The 23585-nt window shown below is 38.7% G+C and overlaps 2 protein-coding genes across 2 annotated transcripts in view; one reads left to right on the forward strand and one right to left on the reverse strand.

The window, feature by feature from the left end:
- LOC135219961 (protein pigeon-like) overlaps positions 1-23585 on the reverse strand; it is a 198669-nt gene that overhangs the window by 27120 nt on the left and 147964 nt on the right.
- The window catches only part of LOC135220080 (protein pigeon-like), a 33463-nt gene that overhangs the window by 5252 nt on the left and 4626 nt on the right, over positions 1-23585 (forward strand). Inside the window, exons 3-7 of the mRNA XM_064257401.1 lie at positions 761-891; positions 1713-1904; positions 11980-12156; positions 18605-18811; positions 22602-22772. Of these exons, the coding sequence (XP_064113471.1) occupies positions 761-891; positions 1713-1904; positions 11980-12156; positions 18605-18811; positions 22602-22772 (878 nt within the window). The remainder of the gene's footprint in view (positions 1-760; positions 892-1712; positions 1905-11979; positions 12157-18604; positions 18812-22601; positions 22773-23585) is intronic.

The raw sequence follows: 23585 nt of genomic DNA on the forward strand, positions 1-23585 counted from the left end.
TCAAAGAACTGAGTTTGTAGCCAAAATATTTCCAGACCAGGTTGTTTCAGAAAGCTGGTATTGAGGAATAATATTTCTTATTGGCTCAAAATAATCATCTCAGGGGCTTATGACTACATGGGAGAAGGCAAAGCTACACAAGCCTTTGTCTCTGACATCAGGGCTTTTTCTGCTTTTAGTTTTTCAAGATTAATGTGATTGTTAATTCAGCTTTATGGGTAGGCACTAAGGGATACCAGTCTACTCTCTTGGGAGGCATTACTTATGGATGGGTGGGTTCATGCTCCTTAGGACATGTATTACAGTGTGATTATACCGTATTATTAGGGTATCATCGAGTGACATACAGGCAGTCCCCGGGTTACGATGGGGGTTCTGTTCTTGAGACGCATTGTAACCTGAAAATTGTCGTAAGCCGGAACATCATAAAAAATCCTAAGAAAACCTTACTTTTAATGCTTTGGGTGCATTGAAAACTATGTAAACGGCATTCTTATTGCATTTTTCATCAAAAAGACCTTCAAATATTGATTATTTTGCATTTTTGGTGTCATATTTCATCTGCCAGATGAGCGTTGTAGGCGTCGTAACCCTGGAGCATGCGTCGTAACCCCGGAAATAATTTCTGATGAATATAATTGAAAACGCCGCCTTAACCTCGGAACGGTCGTTAGCGCGCCCGTCGTAACCCGGGACTGCCTGTATTAATAAAACTGTGCTATTTTTGTGCTCTTTTCTTAAGGCTGTCATTTTATTTCAGAACACTATTTGTTGGTGATTGTGCCTGGTGTTTGTATGCACATGCTTGATATTGGCCTGGACCATTTGCCCAACAACCACATTGTTACAACCCCTCCAGCTCAACTTCTTCCCAATGCACAATTATATCAGGTTAGTTTTTATCACAAACAAACGCATTTGGCCGTCACAGAAATCTGCAATTGATTCATGATGTTGGTTTACCACATTATAGAAGAAATTATTGTATTTAATTTTGCAAAATGAAATTGATCATTAAGAAATTAGTTTTCAATGAATGGCAGAAAAATTTGTTAATACTGTTCTCGTTACAAGTAAGTGTTTTAGCAGGAATCCATTGTAAAGTTTCAGGTAAATTTACTCTTTGTACACATTGGATGCTACATTCATTGTGTACTCTAATTGCATTAGTTATGACATGAAGTCAATTTCACTTCTATTCACTGGTCTTGCTAGAGTAACTTAGTAACTAATGTTGAGTCTCCAAGAGGACTTCCTCTTTCTGTTTGTTGGCCCAGATGGGGTACTCAGTAACTATTTTTTGGCATTCAGAATAAAGTTCATTAGTTTTCAACCCTGCCTTAGGTAATGAGACACTCACTGATAGGTCCAGGTTGAATTTCAGGTTAGTTATTGTTACGTAATAGATTTTTGCAGACAGTTGTCTACATGAAACATATTTATGTACATAACATAAAATGCAAAGGAATCAGTCAATTTTAGTCTGACATTAGTTCATGTTTCTTATGTTAAAATGGTTTTTATTGCACTGACTTGTAAAAGGAAACTGGAGGACCCATATTTATTGCTGCACACTTCTGTTGAAGATGTGAGTTGTAACGGAAGAAATCTTGATTTCATTGGAATAAAAGTACAAATGAAATTGCTTATACATTTTTGAGATCCTTTACCTACTTTGCTGATGTCATTTTTTTAATTTTATATAAATACAGATAATTGGTGGTAAGGTCACCTCTGGTCGCAGCATGACTTTTATAGATGGTGTCAATCAGATGACTGTGGAGGTACGTGTTACAAAGGAATCGCTCTTCTCTCTCTTCAAGAGTTCTCCCATACTCAGCACACGGTTAGCTATACTGCACTTGACTGCAGTTCATGATAAAGATCATGACCTTTCAAGAAAGGTGAGTCAAATCTCTTATTCTCATATGTACATCAGCACTGGAACAATATTAGTTTTATAAATGATAATACTAGGCATTTAAAGACTTTATCATAACGTATCTGTTATAACTGAGACAGTAGTAATGAGGAGGCTATCCTCAACATACTGATATTAAGGAAAATTATTTTTGAGAGTAGAATTTTTAGTACACCTGCAATCTATTCTAAAGTTTGAAAAGTCTTTTATATCTGTTGTTTTACTGGGGGTGTTCTTAAAAGGTGAATTGCAGTTTGTGTGAGTTATTTTTAAACATTTATCTTTACGTATATATTTTAATAAAGACAACTGACCTGTTATTTTGGGATGGTGCTTGACCATTTAATGTTGGGTAATGATATAACATGTAATAAAAAGAGCTGCAGTAAGAAAAATTATCTTGGAAGGCAAGAACTGATCTAGTTTTTATGATAGTAGTGATAATAGTCTAACCTAACGTAATCTAAATGTTTATTAAATGCAGTTCTGTATATCATGGTAGGAATTTCTCTATAGGATGCAAATGTGTGCTATTTTAAAATAAGGTGTATTTAAACATATGCTGTAATACTGCAAATGTTGGCAAGAGTGTTCTTTATTTCTTAATTAATGTTGGTTTTTATTTATATTTTTGAAAATCAGTTAAACTGGTGTAAAGCTGACGATCCTTATCCGCCTGATTCTCCTATACTCCTTCAGGAATACTTGGTGGGATGGAGTTATATAACCTTGTATTTTTATGTATGTTTGTAGAGTAGATGAAATGTACATCGCGTAAATTAGCATTGCACTGTAAGTTTTAGTATTTTATAATATTTATCTAATCTTGCAGTATTGAGTATCATTTTGATTCACCTTAATTTAGATATTAAGCTTAATTTAGATATTTTCAAATTATGGTTGTTTTAGCATTTGTTCACAACAAATTTGCAAATTGTAAATACCTACCTCCCAAAAAAGTAATTTTGTTTGTAAGGAGGAGAGGTTTTGTGGCACTATCACACATGGTTACAGTTTTCTGTAAATGTCTGAAATAGATGAGACAATAAATAATGCTTGTAGTTCTAGGCCTTGTAACCTACTGGTGCTCATAGGAACCCAGCTCATATTTACGCATCACATAATTTTATATATATACTACTATGAGATTCGTAGCTGGTGTTCCGGTGTTTTTACGGAATGACAAAAACTTGGTAGCCTTGGATGTCCGGGTGTACTCCTAACCCAAAAAGGGCCCTAATATTCATTTGCCTGTTCAAGCTTACATAGGGTTTGCCACGGCCTCCTCACTTCTAAACAATCATGCAAGTCGAATCACAAAAGCTGTCCTGCAACCACGGGGACAATGACTTATCATAGCCGCCATTCTTGAAGCCTTGACGTAAACATCATATGTTTACGTCACGTATAACTTTGAACCCATACATTAGAGTGTTTTGCCACTGGCTTCGGCTGCTCTATTTTACTCTTATGAACATACTATTTTCTCATATAAGTAATAAAGCATGCTGCCAAAAATTAGGTAAGGATGGAAAGTATAATATGGCTAAGTAAAATCTTTGTCAAATGCACAGAGAAAAAGTTACTCCAGAAAAACACTGGGACAAAGGCTCTGAATCTCATAGTTGTAGTACATATATGTATTTGATAGCGTAGCTGTTGTTTAACACAAAGGAGTTACTCTTATTGTTTCCCCAGGGCGCCATAAGACAGACAAACCAATCTCAAAGAATTCTCTTATTGTTGGTCTTCGCCAGAATACTAGTGCTTGTTGGCACAGTGATAGAATATATAAATGGCTCAAGGCAAGAAGGCTCTGTCTCTTGTCTACAGTATCTGCCTTGGTTTTCCCCTCATCCTTCTCACACAGATGTGGCAACAGTGTGCTTGGCATCCATTTTCCCCATTACATGCCTGGTCTGTGCAAAAGTTGGATGTCCCAGGGGTTCACTTTGGGTAATTTGTTCGTGAGATTTTGTTCAACCACCATGGAAGAATTTAACAAAGATGCAAGTTGAGTGCATAAGTGAAAAGTTTTAGTTCCCTAAAATTTTAACAATTAGGCTTATATTTGTTGAGATTTGGAGCCACTGGTTTTTTCCACAAGGTGGGAAATTAGGATCAGATTGGTAGGCTACGCCATATTGCTGTGCTGTTTTTTTTCCTGTATAATAGAGGAAGGGGCAAGCAATAAGTTTCTGTCTCCTTTTTCGGAGGTTGTTGATCTCATCCTTGAGTTCAGTAATCTGGAAGGGAGGACACAGGCTCAATCTTCGATGACCCCTACTGGCGTAGAAGCTTTGCTTGGCCCAAAGCGGGATTCTAGAGCTTAGTTCGAGCTCCCATTTTTGGGACTTGCACAGTCTATTTAGAAACATATTAATGACCTGATTTTGGATAGGGATAGCTCACTTCAATCCAGTAGGTCATCTAAGTCCCTCTCTCATCTCCTGCAACATAGGAAATATTATTCCACCAACGTTGTTCAGCTGATGCCACGACACCTTAATCTTGGTGTGATCTGCCTTAAGCCTAGATTAACTCTGGAACAAATAAGGTCTGAGTGTCTGTCGTATTCCTCCCAGGAGGCCTCTGCTATGGGGTCTTACTGTTTCCTCCGTCTTCCAGACTGGTTAGACTTATGGTCCACTGCAGTAGCCAAGATAGCTGTGTGCTGCTCTGCAGGTGGGTCTGTTAGCTCTACCTCCTTTATTAGACTCATGGGGGCTAAGGCCACTTCCTACCTAGGCCACCTCAGCTGTACTTTGTCGTGTAACCTTCTCCTGGTCATAAGGGATGCAGCTGTTTCAAAGGTAGCAGGTGCAGTAGATTTGGAGTCATTACCAGCTCTTAGTAATGGGGACCTCCTTGAGTTGTAGTTTCTCTTCACAAGACTACAGTTAGAGGATATGATTGACAGTAAGCAGGCTGATACTAAAGATAGACTAGTCCAGCAGGCAGTATCAAAGTCGGAGGTTCGTTCTCATCCTCCTCTTCCTCCACCTCAACGGCAATCTAGACGCTCCCTTCCCAGGAGGCAAATCAAGTGTACGTCTTCTGTAAGGATATCTCAGCCTTCTACAGCTTCTGAGTCAAGAAACATCAACACCCCTTTTGGTCTCATCCCTACAAGCCAGGTAGGGGCACCAGAGGCAGGGGCAGAGGGGGTCATCAATAGAGAGGGCACCTCTCCCTTCCTGGTGCCATGGGTCAGGGGGTGCCTGGTAGTCCATTGGGCCAAATGGCAATCACGTGGAATAAAGTGGATAGTAGATGTCCTTCAGGTTGGATATCTCCTGTCTTTTGACTTTCCTCCCTTCTCTCAGACAAACCCCTCCTCCACCTGACTTAGGCTCAGAGTTCTCTGAAGTTCCTAGCTTTTTGAGACAAAATTTTGAAGATGATGAACAAGTGAACAAGAAAAATATAGAAAAAATAAACAATTTTGATGATGAACAAGTGAACAAGAAAAATATAGAAAAAATAAACAATTTTGATAATATAAAACTTCTAATCAGTCTTAATTTCCTTATGTATAGTGATCTGATTTAGGTCTGATGGCTCCAGCAATGGAGGTTTATTTCTGACTGCGACTAAAGGGTGGGGGCGGGTGTCGAATCAAACCTAATCAGATACAAAAAATAAGGTGTCAGCTGAAGGCCGAATGCAAGTTAAGGAAAATAATCATAAGGGAACTCCAAGGATTGAATTTACAGTGAATTAGATGTACACCTTAATATTACTCTACTAATTCAAGGCTCCAGCAAGGACACTACTGACCCTCGCATGACACCAAATACTGGAACAATTGCTGGGAGCAATGAGCATGCGCTCAAGGACACTTGATGATTCGTAGCATGCACTTGCAGGCCCAGAGCATAAGGATAGGGGAGATCCACCTTCACAGCAGGAAATTGCAGAACACCTGCAATACAAACATCGTATATGAGCTTAACATAAAGTTTAAGATTCCTTAGAGGGTAAAAAAAGAATGAATTACAGCTCAAACGTTACTGTACCGAGAAGGGGAGGAAATTAATACAGCCACTTTCTAGGGAACCACGGCTCTTAAGCCAAGGAATATTCTAAGGGGGGCACAGCTGTGGGGATTACTGAATCACAATGGAGGATTGCACAAACACTGATACAGGGAAAGAATGATATGTAAGTTGATTGCCACCACAATTCCGTACTGTACCTTTTTCCTGAGATACTGCTTTGTGAGAGCATAGATGAAGGAAGTCAACTTCTGTGAGGCGTCAGTAAGGGCCAGGGGCTGCCACGTGAGGGCACTCAGACATGAGTAAAAGGGGGAGCTCACCAGGTGAACGCTCCGCACTAGGTCAGAGGGTATGCTGAGTCTGACTCGGACCCGACTCGGAGCTATGCAAGTGTGAGGCCGAATTACGCACGTCAACTCGTTTTATTACCTACAAAGCACGAAAGAGGGTAACACAAGAGGAACGAGAGAAACGGGATGCGTAAGAGAGAGAAAAGGAGAATCAATGGGCTTGTGCTTTACTAAATATTTCTTTATATGGGGAAAGCAAAGGGGATTCATAATAATAGATAATGTATGCTATTATACATACTAAGATAATAGCATGTAAGAGTTATGAGATATGATAAGGCTAAAATATTTACAGTAACAGAGTGCATTTAACAAAAATAAACAAATGAACATGTTCTAGCTGGTAGCACAGTTGTAATAGATTTACAGTCATTAACAGTATAAAGACAAGGAAAAGAAAACTAGACAAAATCTGAAATACCTGTAAAATTTGAAGTAGGTATGTAATGCTATTTAATGAACAGCTGAATTGGCAGTATGTATATTACCATTAAGTTCTTGTTTCAGTCTGCTAATGCAATGAGATTCTTTAATCTGAAGGTCCAGTTTGTCAATTGCTATATGTATACAGAATTGTGAAGTCTTGGTGCGTGAAATTGTGTTGCAACCTCATGATAAACAACATATGAAGATTAGCCAACAGGCAGTGGTTCCTTCTTACTTAGTTAAGAGTCAATTGTAAGTTTATTAAAGTTAAAATAGGAGATAGTTCCTCACCTATATAAACTCTACAGAAAAAATGCAGAACAAAAGGATGGAAACTAGTTTACAAAAATAGTCCAAGAGAAGAGCTTGGAAATTAGCTGTCTAACGTTGGTCGTTTGTAAAATTTTTTAGTCAATTGCAGATCAAATTGTGGATCACATTGATAGAAATAACTTGTTGCTAAACAGCCAATACAGTTTCGGACAAAACAGATCCTGTCTATCAAACCTTTTGGAGTTTTTTTCATAACATGCTTGGTATTTACTACAGTAGTAGAGCAATAGATATACGTACTCTACTTAGATTTCCAAAAGGCCTTTGACAAAATTACTCACGAGAAACTAATGACAAAAGAAAGCTTTGGGAATTGTAGGAGAAATATCAGACTGGATTGAAGACTGACTAACTTATAGAAATCAGAGTCGTAATAAATGGTGAAGAAACAGAATGGGCAGATGTAACAAGCGTAGTTCTGTCCTTGGCCCTCTCTTGTTTTTTATTTACATTAATGTAGGCTTAACTAGCAGGATAGCCAAATTTGCAAATGACACCAAACTAGGTGTAAATGCAGCAGACCCAGATGCAGTGGAAAGTTTAAGAAATGATCTAATAAAAATAGGAGCATGGTCAAAAAGATGGCAAATGCCTTTTAACTTGGATAAGTGTAAAGTGTTACAAATAGGAACAAACAACCCTCATGCCAGCTACGTGCTGCTTGGGAATGACTGAAGAGATACAACACATTGCATTGTGGGAACTTCTTTATATACAAGATATGTGACACATGGAATAAACTGCTACCAGAAGTTATAAACAGCAACAGTGTGGAAGAGTTTAAAAAAAAGCTAGACAAAATCATTAAGACACTGTGAATGACAGTAAAACCTGCTCCTAGAGATAAGTAAGTACACGATATCTCCTCAGATGGACTAACACTTCTTTGAGACATCCTAATCCTTGTATCTCCTTGTAACACTCTCTCTCTTAACAAGGTCCCCAAACTATGCTGTGACTAGACAAGCACACCAAATGACATACAGTCACCATATATCATTTGATGTAACTTCAAAACAAAGAAAAGAATCCAGAAATTATTTCTCTTTCAATATGTATGATGCCAGTTGAAGGGAATTTGGTGGACTGAGTTAGGCAAACTTGATGTTACCTAATTTGTCAGCTGAAGTATACTGGAAATGTTTACCTAAGTTGGCTTCTTAGTCACTAAACTTCATAAGCAAAGTGCCATGTCGAAGGCAGGGCTGGTAATATTTTAGCTAGGAGTGCCAGACAGAATAGAGTTGACTACAGAATTTAGGCCAAAGGCCAAGCTCTGTGACCTATGAGGTCATTCGGTGCTGAAACACAAATTGACAGTAAAAGGGGAAAGTCTCAGAGTTGCACTATGAATCAGTGGATAGGAGAGGGTGGAAAATAAGACGGAAGAAAGAGAATATTAACGGAGGTACAGTTTAAGGAATGAAAGGGGTTACAGCTAGAAGCCAAAAAGAGACTGCAGAGAACCTTAAGTACATAATGCCTATAGTACACTGCATGAGAAGCACTGACAGCCCTACTCCATTTCAGGGGTGGTGCTAGATAGGCCTTAACACCCATTGAAAGATGTTTGCACTGTCTAGTAAGGGCTTTAACCAAAGAAATCACTACTTGTATCACATTTGGATGTCTTATTTTTCTTAATGTTCATTAATATGTAAAGGCTATCTTTATCAATTCAAGTTAAGGAGAATTTATTTTTATGAAAGGGTAGTGGGTAGTGGGTAGTGGCCAACATTAGCAGTCCCCAATTATTGGCGGACCTGGTTATCAGCGATCCGGTTTTATGGCGGTTGTTTAGCACCATAAAATCGGCAATTTATGACAGCGTAACGAGTTCCGGATACTGGTGCCATAAGGGTTATTATGGCGTGCCAATAACAGGTTATCAGCTCCATAAGCGCCATTATGGCACCATAAATCACTTGTGTTTAGGTTAATGGCGGTTTTCGCTTATCAGCATACCCACGGGAATGAACCCCCACCGATAACCGGGGACTGCCTGTATTTTGTCTAGATTTTGATGCTACATCTCAGTACAATATCATCAATAAATCTTTTTATCCTTTCTGACTGACTGGTTGGATAGCATTCTTAAGCTCGCTAAGGCATTCAGTGAAACATAGACATGTTAAGACGGGAGGCTACCTGTGGTTGCTGACTAATTTTCAGGTAGAAAATCTGAAATTCTTTCCTCAATTGAAATTCAGCCTTCAGCTGCAATTTCTGAGCAGAAGTAAAATAAGATGCTTCTTTTTATAGAACAGGAAGCCATTTAATTTTGTTTTATTCAACTGATTATGTAAAACAGACTTTAAACTTGTTTTTTTATTCTTGTCATTATTGCCTGTAGCTGGCCGACAAAATACTTTCATGTGTCTCATCCATACAAATCAAGTCAAGTAGTTTCCATGTTTGGACCTGGTAAAATCATTTGTTCCATGTGATTATGGAGTAGTTAATCACTGCATTTACCCTATGTATATTTATAGGCAAAACATTTCTATGCACTTCAGCTTTTCAGTGGAACTGAGTAAAAGTCATGCAGCTTTTGTAATAATATAGTTTCTTATTTCTTGATGATACTAAGAGTTTGAGGTTGCTAGCACATTTATTTATTGTTGTTTGGCATCTTTGTTTAGTTATTTTGTGTTTGAAAATACAACCTAAAGTAGAATGTCCACAGAATAGGTATTATATGTACTGTACTATAAGGATTTACACCATCTATAAAGAGTTTCTGCTGTAAGTCATAAAACTACTTGAAGGCTTGATGTGTAGTTACAGAAGTATCTCCAATACTGCTTGTTAGTTTTTATTTTTCAGAAATGAGGCAAAGCAACATGCTTATTGAAAATCCTGAAATTATATATATGTACAGTAGTATTTAGTTTTTGAAGATATGATTCCTTTATCCAAAATTCTTGGGACCAGAAGTGTTTAGGGCTTTGTTGTTTAGAGTTCTTCAAACTATGAAATATTTGCATGCAGTAAAGTTCCATTTACTTTATCTATGGGGAATTGCATATCTCATGAAATGACATTTACTTCTTTTGACTAGTGCCGTAAAAAAAGGTTCACATTTATATTTGCAGTACGTATCTTACATTTAGCATTTCGTATAAAATCTCTTAACATATACATAACACTAGTTACAAACAAATAATTAAAGGATAAACACAACAATCTCCTACCCTCTCTACAGTACACTCCCATCCCCTTACAGTGTCTTTTATGCATGAGGCTAACACAAATATTTCTCTTACATACACAAGGTTAATTATTAATGTAAACAAATATACACCATCAACATTTCCCCATAAATGAAAGAAAGTCAGGACTATCTTAAGCATGACCACCTCTATCTTTTTGTCTCACACTCCCAGCCTGTTACTTGAGTCTTGTACATATTTGTAGTATGATAACAAACATATTTCTGTGTTATGCATTAACCTAACTTTTGCAGACATATCCATTAACACCTCAATGACTTGTTGAGTGATGATGAATATCTTGCTCATTAGCATTTTGATTCATCCTTACTCATATAGATATAATAAAGGAAGTTGATTTTTAAAGATATAAGTCATGACAAATTTGTTGACTATACATGTCCATATCAAATATTTTGTTTCTTTATGAATATGTACATTTTAAACTAATAATAGCAGTATATTGCTAATGTCCTGATGGTACTCTAAAATATATTTTTTTAACCTAACCATTAGTAATTACATATGACTTTCTTCCAAGTTATTTGGCATTACTTTCTCATCCTAGATTGCCCTTAACAGTTTGTGTCCATTCTTCCCCCTCTATACCATGTATACCTCCAACACTGGTTTACACCCCTGATAGACTTAGTTTGCCTGTCATCATGATACTTATAGTCCTCTATTCATGCATAGATTATTTCCATCACTGGCCCCTCAACCTCCTTACCTCCCAAAACCCTCTCTTTCATATTCTTTGTTCCATTTTAACATTATTGTTATGCAAAACATATCCGTCTTTATCTTTGATGATTCTTGACTGACCCAGATTTTGTCTTTGCTTTTCCCTTGAGTTTGATATTCTGTAAATATCATTTTCACCTTCCTTTATACCTTGCGCAGTTGCTATTAATATCTTCTTAGTTCCTCTTCAGACTTCCCTAATTCATTTCTCAGCATTTTGCCACCCCCTCTTCTCTCTCTCTCTCTCTCTCTCTCTCTCTCTCTCTCTCTCTCTCTCTCTCTCTCTCTCTCTCTCTGTCTGTCTCTCTCTCTCTCTCTCTCACACACACACACACACACACTACAGATTATTGTTATGGTATGTACTGCAATTTGAAGCTTATTGAAGATAAATATGTACGTACTGTGATATGTATTGTTATTTACTGCATACAAAAATGCTAAATCTTAACCCCATGCTCAACACTTGTGATAGAACATAAGCAATTGCACTTTATTCACTGAGGCTGAATCCTTTGTAAATATGTAAGACAGTCCCTGGTTTACGGCAGGGGTTCCGTCCCCAGTGGCGCTCCGTAAGCCGAAAATCGCCGTAACCCGAAGCATCATAAATAGCACTCGCAGTGCTATTACAGTGCCATAAATACCTCAAGTCCAGGTAACGGTACTGTAAATCCACTTATGGTACTGAAAAATCTGGGTTAGTGGCACTGTGAGGCAAGCCCCGTAAGTCCGGAATGACGTAACCCAAACCTGATGTAACCCAGGGACTGCCTGTTATTTTCTATATACTACAAATCACAATACTATGGATGATAAAAAGATACTATTTGCAGTTTGCCTGAGAAGTCCCAGTATTTTGTGGAAATTTCCATTACTGCCACATCATGTCAGTAAAAAGTTTCTGGCTTTTGGAATTTTTGATAAAGGATTCTTGACTTGTATTTCAAGAAAATTAATGACACTATTTTAATGAATTATTAAATTTTCAGCTCATGTGGAGTGTATGTGAAGATCTTTACAATCTTGACACCCCAGCCCTGCTTCAGGAGTACTTGGTCAGTGAAACGTATGCTGCTGTCCACAAACACATAGATTCAGATGCTGGTCATCTAATCTCCCTTCTTCCCATCACGACAGCCCCTTTCACATCAGACACTGAATATATCGTAAGTTTTTAACTAGTATAACGTCATAGAGATGGGCATATGTATCTGTTTAAATCCAGATGGTCAGTACGAGAAGAGAAAACATAACAAAGCATCCTCTTAAGCAGATGTTGGGTGAATGATTTGTTCATGTAATTTCTTCGTGTTCTCTAGTTCATTATTGTGTGTGAGTTTTTGACCTGCTGTTGCATTTGGTGTAGTGTATAATTTTCAGAATGAAAGGAGTATTATACTGGACATAAGTTTATCTTAGGTAAAGTACAAGTATTATAATTCTTGAAGAATTTTAGCATTGGTTTATTAATTTTAATTTTAGTTAATAGCAACAGTTAAATTACAACAGTTATTAAATTTTGCTCATGATGAGCTTCGAAAAAATGTTTGTAATAACTAGAGGCAATGTAGATGTATTAACGTAGACTCTATCAGTCACTGACATTTTGGCATTATTGCACTGTTAACCAAACTACCGGTTAACAAATACTTGAGCTTTACAGTTTTTTTTTCCTAAAAATTAATACAATTAAGATAGTTTCTGTATTACACCAGCTTTACATATCTGATAGCTCTTGTTAAATATTGTGGTACAGTATTTGCTTCTGCTGGAATACAAACCAATGCCTTTTAAATGTGGAATATCTTTTGTGCATAGCTGAATGGTGAAAGGTTGAATGAACGTAGTTGTAATGATAACCTTATGGTGGCGCTGGTGAGAGAGAGGGAAAACCAACACTGCCACCATATACATATTGTGAGGTTGTGCATTACTGTTCTCTTCCTCTTCCTTGGATGGGTGCAGCTGAGTTCACAATTCACATTCATTTGTGTCTTATTTGTTTTTTATTTTTTACCTTGTTATTTTGTATTTTTGTCTCGGTTGTATTTTTTCTCGCATAGAGAATAAACAAGAATGTATATAGTACTATAATGGTTGTTGCCAAACATGTGGCCGCTTCTTTTCTCTTTTGTATGTATGGAGAATAAACAAGAATAATGTATACACTATGAGGGTTGTGGGCAAACGTACATATCTGCTTTTTTTCTCCTATGTATGTAGAGCCCAATAAGTTTTGTTCTTATTGTCAAGGTGAGGTCTTTGTCCATTCTTCACCATGTGAGGAATGTGTAGATTAGGCATTTCCTCATGGGAAAGATTTAGCAAGAGAAAGAGGAAGGACAAGAGGCATTCCCCTTCTTTATGAGGAGTTTTGCAGGGTGAAGTTGGCAGATCCAGCTGGGACCTTTCTTCCACCATTTTCAATCCTCTTACCACTTGCTGAGAATTACTGTACTGCCATAAACATAAAAGCACAAAACTAAATAAATTGCAGGAAGTTCATGATACAATGGATTGAGTATGTTGGATGGGAATTTGAAGAAATGCTGAAGGAATGGCGCATTGTGCATATATATTCTACTCAGTATATGCCCAGTGCGAATGATTTGGCTGAAAGGACTGATGAGTAAATGCGACAATGATTGCGATATGTATGTAGGACGTGCAGTGTGGGCATATAACACCGCACTGCAGAAGAGTATAGGTATGTCTCCATGCAAGTATGTGTTGAATATTGAAAGGATTGTTAGGCCACTTTTGGGTCTGTCAGAGAGTGATCAGGATTTGTGGAAAAAAGTGAGTGAAAGGTTTGAAAGTTTTAAGATTGGGGATAAAGTGTTGAAAGAGGTGGTTGAGATAGAAAGAATAAATGGGAATAAGGTAAGAGAGAAATTGGAAGGGCCTTTTGAGATTTTAGAAGTGAGACCGGTTGGATCGAGTTATGTTTTGGGGAAATTGCAAGTAGGTGGAGGGATGGATGAGGTTAGGGCACACCATTACCAGATCCGTAAGTGGAGGGAAGTACCACAGAATATTCAGGAGAATGTGATGAGTGAATGGTTGAGGGTGAATAAGTATGAGCTGAGTGTTGGTGAACAGATGGGTCTGGGAGATCGCCAGTTAGTGTTGGTTGAGTATGGAAGAAAGCAGAAGAGTGTAGAGAAAGAAAGTGGAAAGAAGAAGCGTGAACGGCATGATAAGGGTGTTAGTGGTAGGGTGCAAATGGTTGATAAAGCGTGTAATACGGATGACTTTGAGGGAATGAATGATACTTATAGTGTATGTGGGTTTGATTTAACATGGATAAGTGAGACCTCAGTGGGAAGGAAACCAAGTAGTAAGGAGGTAGTTGACAGGATGGATAAATCTTTGGAATTGGAAGAGTTTGACAGAAGTATGGATGAACTGAGTGGTTTGGTAGTAGAAATAGGGGAGCTATTGGGACCAGAGCTAGATGATGTTGATGAAGTAGTGATTGAGATTTGGTAGGATAGTAGTGTGGAAGATAATGGAAATTTGAATGAAAGTGGTTTGGAAGAAGTGAATGGCGATGTAACTGAGAGAATGTATGAGGTTCCTCAAACAAGATCCAGGGGGCCTGCATCCAAGCATCCTTGGGTGTTGCTGAAAGCAATTTAGTGTGGGCGTTGCGAGTATAAGGAGACGTCAAATGTAACGGGGGAGGTAATATGGAGGAGAAATGATGGTAGTTTAAATTTGATAACGTCTTTGAGGGTTGCGTTGAAGTAACAAGATGCTGTATAGTACTGTTGCCTAGTTCCTACAGGTTCTTCTGGTCACAGCTTACTTGTCACGGTTTTCAGCTTTTTGGGCACCAGCTTGAAGAGCCCCAATATTTTGGGTTAGATTTCAGGATTAAATTGGCCCAAGAGTCCCCTAGAATTTTTGGTATGATCATAAACGGTAGTTTTGGTATAATGTGGTCTGTTATTGAGTGTGGAAAAGTAATTTATTTTCTCTAAACAAAAAGAAAAAACAAAAAACAACAATGGACTTATTTTAAATCAAGGAGAGTATTATTATACAAGTGAAATCCTTCCGTTTAAAAATAGTTCCTTATTAAACAAAGGAAACAATACTCAATAAGTTCCAATAATCAACAAAAGATAACAGTGGTGCACAATATTCATACAAAAATTACTTTCCCAAGAACTTTCATCCAGAATATTTAAAATTAAATGACTCAGGTTAATGTCAAATCAAATGAGACAAAATATTCAGTGTCCAAGTTTCAAATTTATAGCTCTTGAATAGGGAGCTCAATTGAATGGCAAGCTTCTACACCTGTGATAAAGAACCAATTGAGAGTCAGCAGTGTGTCAATTCAAACCATGACCCTGGGAATAAGAAGTTTCATACTTTCACTTATATAGGCAACAAAATGTTGTTTTATTGTGCTGATTACAACTGCAATCTTGACTAAGATCAATAAAAGTTACATATATATGCTAATATTGTTCAAATGAGCACTGGGAAGATTGGGAAGGACGTTGGATCAATGCCGGTCATGAAAGGGACTGGAGGCCGATGATGCCATATTGGATTTAAAAACTGCCTTGAGAACATATTTTATAAAGACCTCACATGCTTATTTTAGTTTGTATGGCGCTTTCATATATTACATTTTGTCGACAGAACTTCAATCTATTGAATGGTATGCTTAAAGATGTAATTGTATTCTTGTTTCACCTATTAAATATCGAGAGAATAAGGCTGATCCACATGAGTACAATGGATCCAAGGTGGTTGTTACCCCAATGCCTTACAACTCTATCCTACAGCAAGGGGGATTAATGGGAATGCAGGGTTTTGGGTGGGGTAAATCACTTGGGAGAATTATGCCTTACAACTCTATCCTACGGTAAGGGGGACCGATGGGAAAGCAGGGTTATGGGTTGGGTTAAACACATGGGGGGGAGGTTTTGCCGTGTTGTTGTGTTATTTCCTCTTATTTATGACATTTCAAACATGAAATATAAGCTGAAGTAAGCGATAAATAAACCGATAATGGAGCCGTTACATACCCAAAATCCACCTATTACTACTACTATTACGATGCCAAATCCTATCCTGTGAACATCCAAGGGTGGGCAGTTCTCCATTCAGTAATGCTGTAGGTCAGGCACATCCCAGGCAACCAAAATATGCTAGATTCAGATGATGGGTATAAAGTGGTATCTACATCCCCAAGTAACAAAAAATCTGTTTAAAGATATGGGGTTGTTCTCTACTCTTTTTGTGACCAGGCTGAACATAAAACTTCCAGTCATTAGCTCTTCAATTCCAGATCATTGGGTAATGATGGAAGATTCATTCCAATACCTCTGGGACTGTTTGGATGTGTAAGCATTTCCACCATCTGTCTTCTTTGAAGAACAATCAACTGAGTTTTTGTCACTCCAAACCTATGAATAACTCTGTGTTGCAATCTTCTTTGTCAACCCCACCTTCAGAGGTACCATTGGTCAGATCACTTCCTTCACTTAACATGTAGAGGTCATTCAGTGCATTCTCCAAGAGAGAGGTTTTTCTCGCATGGCTATAACCCAGTCCCTGGGTTATGATGGGGGTTCCGTTATTGAGATGCGTTGTAAGCCGAAAATCGTCGTAAGCCGGAACATCATCAAAAATTCTAAGAAAACCTTACTTTTATTGCTTTGGGTGCATTAAAAACTATGTAAACTGCATTCTTATTGCATTTTTCATAAAAAAAAACCTTCAAATATTGATTATTTTGCATTTTTGGTGTCATATTTCTTCTGCCAGATCAGTATTGTAGGCGTCGTAACCCTGGAAATAAGTTCTGATGAATATAATTGAAAAGCGCCTTAACGTCAGAATGTCGTAAGCCAAACCCATCGTAACCCAGGAAATGTCAGGTTACCTCTGTATGCCTTCTACCACTGTTTGTTAAGGGGAGTGGGTCATTCTCTGTGATTGGTGTCATAGAAAGAGTACCCCTCGAATCAGAGCTTCTCTTTATCTAATGGCACACTTCCTTATCTTTCTTCACGAAGACAAGTCCCTTTCAGTCTCTGCAGTGAAGGGCTATCATTCAGCATTGTCACAAGTGTTTAAACTGAAGGGATTGGATACTGTTTTCACTTTGAGGAATGTCCATGCTGATGAGAGATTTTGAAGTCTTTTCCTGCTACAGAACTTCAACCTCGGGAATGGGATGTCTCTGGCAGTAGGGAGTCTTAAGTCTCCTTATGAGCCACAGCCTTTGGCTTCAGACAAAGATTAAACTTTGAAGACTGTTTTTCACTTGGTTATGGCCTTGGTGAAAAGAATGGGAGAATTGCATGGTATTTCTTAAGTTGTCCAACACTCAGGGAATTGGTCACTTAGTTTCTTGGTTTCTTCCCTCTGGGGTTTCATGGCGGGGTAACCTATATGAGATGCTTCTGTTCCTGGTCTGAGCTTAAAAAGTATGCATACAATGAGACAGGAATGTAGAAGACTTCATCAGTATTGGCTAACGTAATGAGAGGTCTAAGAACACTAGCCTCTGTCTTCATTAGGTCATTCAGTGAGTTTATAGGGTTTCTCCAAATGTGTCTTTTCTCCCATCTCATTTAAGAGCTCACAGAGTCAAGGGCATCTCCCTGTCCCTTGCCTTCCTTAAGCACTTCTCAGTTTCCTGAGTAATGAGGGAGGCCATCTGGCATGGATAAACCACTTTTACCTCATTCTGTGTGAGTGGCATTGCTAACAAGTCTTTGGAAACCTCCTTAGGACCTGTAGTGGCTGCTCAACAGGTTATGCGTAATCACTAACTCCTTTTGGACAGTATGGGTATGGGTATGGTGTGTATGGATCCCTCCCTTACCTCTTGGAGCACCAATTAGGTTGGAGTACATGCTGAACTTCAGTTGAGGTAAAGGTAATTGCACAACAAACAAGCAATTCTATTTAGTATAGAATACATCTTCACTCTACAAGGTGGCAGATAACATGACAGAACTTACCCAAACCCTCTCTTTTGTATGATTCAGTTTGGATTCTTTTGGTTTCCAGATCCCATTACCAAGGAATAGTTAGGGTATGCTGCCTGGCAACTTGTCATTCCCTATGGGGAGTGCCATGATTCCTGGAAAGTGCTTTCCCCAACTTTTAGGGGTTGCAACATAGGGCTTTACTTTTCTAGCCTCCTCACCATGTACGTATGTAGGGGTCCCCGAGAAGAATGTTTTTTGTGGACTTCTCTCGAACCCAAGAATATTTTCTTCTTGATTAAATGTTTCCACAAACACTTTTGGGATAACCTTCCATTTAAAGAGTAAGTTTCCCCTTAAAAGGTATCAGTTTGTTATCCCATAAGCAAATAAGTTTTTAAAAAGTTATTTGTGTTTTTCCCTGGTATACATACTAGACCCTTTTATTGTATTATATCCCACCTCTACCACACCTTTAAATCCCTAAAGCAACCAGATGACAGGAATGGTGGTTTCTCCACTCTCACTAGAACCACCCTATGGCTATCAATATACTAACTGCATTTGTTCAACTGTTCGGCTCTACATGAAAGGTATTCTCTACTTGAAATGTTTGTAAACCTATTACTTCAAAGTCTTTTTATATTTACAGGAATCGCCCGTTGAAGAAAATGTTAGAATATCCTACTGCTTCCTAGAAAATGCATGCATCATGCTGCTGTCACCACGAGAACGGGTTGTGAGATCACTTTCTGACACTTGGACAAAGCTTTGGGAGCACACTAGCCGCAGGCACCACAATCGCTTTAGTCTTACAGATGTTGTTGACAAGCTGATGGTTTCATTAGACTCATACAAGGTGTGTAATTTTATTTAACCCTTTGGAGTTATTTTTTATAGGCTACTGTACTATTAGTGTTTTATTAATTCAAGTTTAGACTTCTTTCATCTTAAGGGATGCTGTTGTAATGAAAGTCCAGTTAATGTTTTGAGTATCATTGCAGTTTCTGTTGAATTGTCTCACATCAGTCATTACTATGGAAAGTCTGTTTGTTCCTACACCGTATACAAACCTTCTGTCCTTTACTTAGGATAGATTGCAGCTCAGCTGAAACTACCGGCTAATGCATTCTTTTATACTGAGGTAGTTAACTACTGGGCCGGTAGTTACCTGCCCTGTGGTGTGGAAGCACCGCCTTCCCACTGGCTCACTGAGTAGTCACTTTGATTACAGCCGGCAGCGAGGAAAGATCTCTCTCTTTCGCTCACTGTCTTGTTGAAATATTTATCACATTCTTTTTCTTTTTTTAGGTAAATGCGAGTATGACTGATGAGGTGGTTATGCGTTCCTGCCCTGGTGTCCCTGGTCAGAGGTGTGGGACTTTCATGAGCAGGATTGACAGAGACCCTCACTCACTTTGTCCTTGGTGAAGGCATTCCTGTACATCGGCATCCCCCTGTAAGGAGTGTCGTACCTGGTCGCCTGCCAAGTGGGTTGAGTATATCGGAGGCGAAGTAAAAAGAGGAAGAGGGATTCTTCGCCTTCGAGTTCTTCCATGAAGACCAAGCGACCCATTCCTCCGGGAGTGAGGCGCATAAGAGCAATGAATTAACCTCTGTGGTGAAACAGGAAGGCCTGACCCTTCTAAGGATGTGCCTTGCCTTTCAGTTCATGTTGATGATGCCCTTCGTGTTTTGTGGCCTTCGTTGGGACTTCCTGGCCTGCCGTCAAACAGCGCTCTCTTCTGGGGCTGCGTCTCCCTCCTTAAGTCTCTTCAGAGGAGTCAGCTTCAACCACCTGTCCTGTCAAGAATGATGCCCTTCCCTCTGCGTTGCAGCCTCCGGAGCCCTCCCCTGTGGAGGCTCCTCTCGATGCTGGCCAGGTTCGTCCTCCTATCTGCCTGCCTTCGGGGATGCGGGCCCTACAGCTTCGCATTATCCCTGGACAGGGTCCTTGGACTCCTCTTGACACACCTTTGAGAACCAGCAGTGACTCTCAGAGAGGCAGTAGAGACTCCTCTCAGAGATGTTCTGACATGCGCTCTCCTTCAGTACCTGCTGGACCTTCGCGATGCTACAGCACGCGCACAGGAGGCATGGCTGGCCTTGAGTGGTGACTGTCTCATTGGGAAATCCTTGTTGACAACACTTCCTCCGTCTCCTTCCTGCAGTCCTGAAGGGTCAGGGTCTTTTATAAGCTGGCAATGAGGACTTTCACTTCTACAGAGAGCCCTGTACCTCTGTTGTTTTGGTGTCTTGCTACATGGGATTGTCCTTCTCTGCAGAGATGTCCGTAGCCGAGTTACAGACCCAGAGATTTCCTTTGTTAGATTTGTTGCTGTGTCCTTGAAAATTTATCTTCCTCCATATTCTTCTGCAACCAGCCTTGCTGGCTAGAACAATGGATATTGCACTTCAGGTTTGGTCTGTGCAGGCCTGTTGATATGGCTTCCAGTGAGTTTTTGGGTCCTGTCAAACATCTGATGGCTTCTTACACTTAAAACTCGTGTGAGAACAGTTTTACAGGTATTTTGGGACTCATCACAAGGTGTCACTGGTCTCTTCAGGTCAGAGGGGTCTCCAGCAGAATTCTTTTCCCAACTGTCATCTTCCATCCTCAGTCACTGCTACTTAACCTGTGAAGTTATATAACTTCAGTTATATATGATCGTGTCAAAGATACTGGAGTCTGTTCTTCTAGTGAGACTTCAACCCTTTCAAACACCTCTGACAGCCAGTTTGGATTTAAAGCAAACCACTCAAACAACACTTTCATCTACATACTGAAAGAATTGCTGAACTATTACCTATTATCAGCCTCTCCTGTTTTTCTGTGTTTTGGAGATGTGAGAAAAGCATGTGACAGAGTGAACTACCTGAAGCTGCAAAAACAAGGATCACCTCTATATTAATTGGCATTTTATATTGCTGGTTCACCACACAACAATTCTGTGTCAGATGGGGTAATGTATTGTCGTACACCTTCGACACCTTAAACGGGCCTCTGCCAAGGGTCATTCTCTCTCCATACCTGTTTAATACATACACAGATGTCCTGAATATCAAACTGAACTCACTCCCAATAGGATGCACTGTCAACGAAACAATTAAGTATAAACAACCTCTGTTACACTGATGATATGGTTTTGATTTCCCCATCAATGCAAGGTCTCAAGCAACTCATTGACACTTGCTGCCAACATGCAGAGGATTTTGATATCTTATTCAATGAAACAAAGACCTAGTGCATGTTGCTGCTTCTGAGATTGCTTTAGCATATTGTAAAACCACAGATTTTCCTTGGAAATCATTGGCTGGAATTTGTGCACGAATTTCCATATTTGGGTCACATTATCACAGGCAGCCTAAAAGATAAGGCAGACATAGAACAGAGCCATGTGCAATAACAACATGATTGCCAGGAGGTTTGCCTTCTGTCACTGAGATATGAAAGTGCTGCTCTTCCTCTCGTACTGCTACAGTAGGTGGTATATATGGGTGTTCCCTTTGGACGAGCTATACCTGAGAGACCATGAAATGTATCACTGTTTTTCACAATGACATTCTAAGATGCCTCACAAACACGCTTCGCTACCACTCTGCCATGCAGATGTTCACAGGAAACCGCCTGGATAATTCAAAACCACTGTAAGGTGAACGATATTCAGTGAGGCAAGAAGATCTAAATTGTGGAAAAGATGGGAAAATGAGGTGTTTGTTCCCAAAATGACTTAATCCCCAGTTTTGCAGTGTCATCTGCAGAATCTGTCATTGATATAATATTTCTATGATTATTGGTATTAGATGTCTTTTTTTCATTATTACTGTACATATCAGTACGTACAGAGTTTTGCTACATTCAGTTTTTGTATTTAGCCTTCGTGGACCTGACTACTATGACCACCCAAGGTCCCCAGCTGGAATTTAATTATATGTAATCTGTTCTCTAATTGTTGTAATTTTGGCCAGACCAAAGTGTACAGGAAATATTAATGATATTATGTACTGTAGATATGTGGTTGAATTAGTGAGAACGATGAAAGGTCAAAAGATGTAAAACCCAACTCAGTTTTACTAGTAAGATTATTTGAGTTGCTGATAATCCTCCTCCTAAGTAAATTCTGGCCTATGAATCTTTTGAGATGTGATCATTCAAGTTTTCAAGTCCAGTGTTTGTTCATAATTTTATTACTTTAAATTTACTCTACTTACCACATTGTATAAGTTGGCTGAAGAGGTCACAATTTAGTGTTAGTGAAATGTACTTATCTCTACATTTAGTTAGATACTGTTGGCAATATGTGTGCTACACAACTGTTATGTATAATAAGAATTTAAACAAGGAAAACAAAATGTTCTTTATGGCCCACAGCTAGGTTATAAAGGAAATGCAGACCAACTGAAAGCTAACTTCTTTGTAAATTGGGGTCAGAAACTAATCCTGGGAAATAACAAGGGTTATACAGTATAGTACAGGTAATCCTGTTCTATGTTTGTATGTAGGGAACTTTCATGAAGTCAGCAGGTAATGTAGTATATGGTGATTATAGAATTAATTCTTCCATAACCAGAATATTTGTTGGATTTAACCTATATTTTGAGTACTACTGCAAATTGTTTCTTTATTAATTTGCTTCGTTATTCAACAGCCTGAAGCTCTGTCTAGAGGTAGCACTCCTGTGTCTCCTGCAAGTCCTCTTGTTGGTGGCCTCACCATCACTTCCTTGGGTATCACTTTGGCTCATCTCATGTTTGACCCTCTCCCCTTCAATGAAGCAGAAAACACAACTTCATCAAAATTAGAGCACCTTCTCTCAGTGGTATGAAAAACTGTATTCATTTTATTGAATCTTTACGCAAAATTCAATTCAGCCTTATGAATGGTATGCAGTTCATCAGATTTGATTAAATTCGCACTTGAATATACAAGGAATTTCTTGTTACTTCATCCTCCAGCTTGAATTTGTTTTTCGACTACAGTAAAATCCTTTGTAACCTGCAACTTCGAGTTATTGCCAGTTGAATTGGAATTTTCCCTTGCATGAGAGAAATCCCAAAATGCCATACATAAATCCTGAACTGTCATTTTGTTATTCATTATCAATTAACACTATTAGTACCTATTTTTCAGTTTTATATTGTTAAATAGTTCCTAACATCGTAAACCAAATCTTTGCGTTGATATGCACATACATACATGCTCACACGTTTATGTATCAGATGGTAGACGAATATACCGTATATTTCGGCGTATAAGTCGACCCTTTAGCCCCCAAAAATCATGCCAAAATTAGGGGGTCGACTTATCTAACAGTAACAAAAAGTGAATCTTTATTATTTTGGCATATCGGTACAGGAATCCAGGCTTTACAGTTGGCTATTAACAATGACAGCCTTGTTGAGGTAACTATGTATGTAAATACCAGTATTAAAAACATTTCACACTGTAATACGACAATAATAATACATTAGAACATCCATTACCTTAAATAAAATGAAAAAAATCTAAGCAACTTGAAGAAACCCTAATCGCACTAATCGCACAGCAAGCGTAAACATTGCGTAGCCATTTGTAGTACAGTAATTGAGAAGGATGCGTTCACTCTGACAGTTTTGTATTTACCGGGGTATTG

Source organism: Macrobrachium nipponense, chromosome 1, assembly GCF_015104395.2.
Source record: "Macrobrachium nipponense isolate FS-2020 chromosome 1, ASM1510439v2, whole genome shotgun sequence".
NCBI lineage: Eukaryota > Metazoa > Arthropoda > Malacostraca > Decapoda > Palaemonidae > Macrobrachium > Macrobrachium nipponense.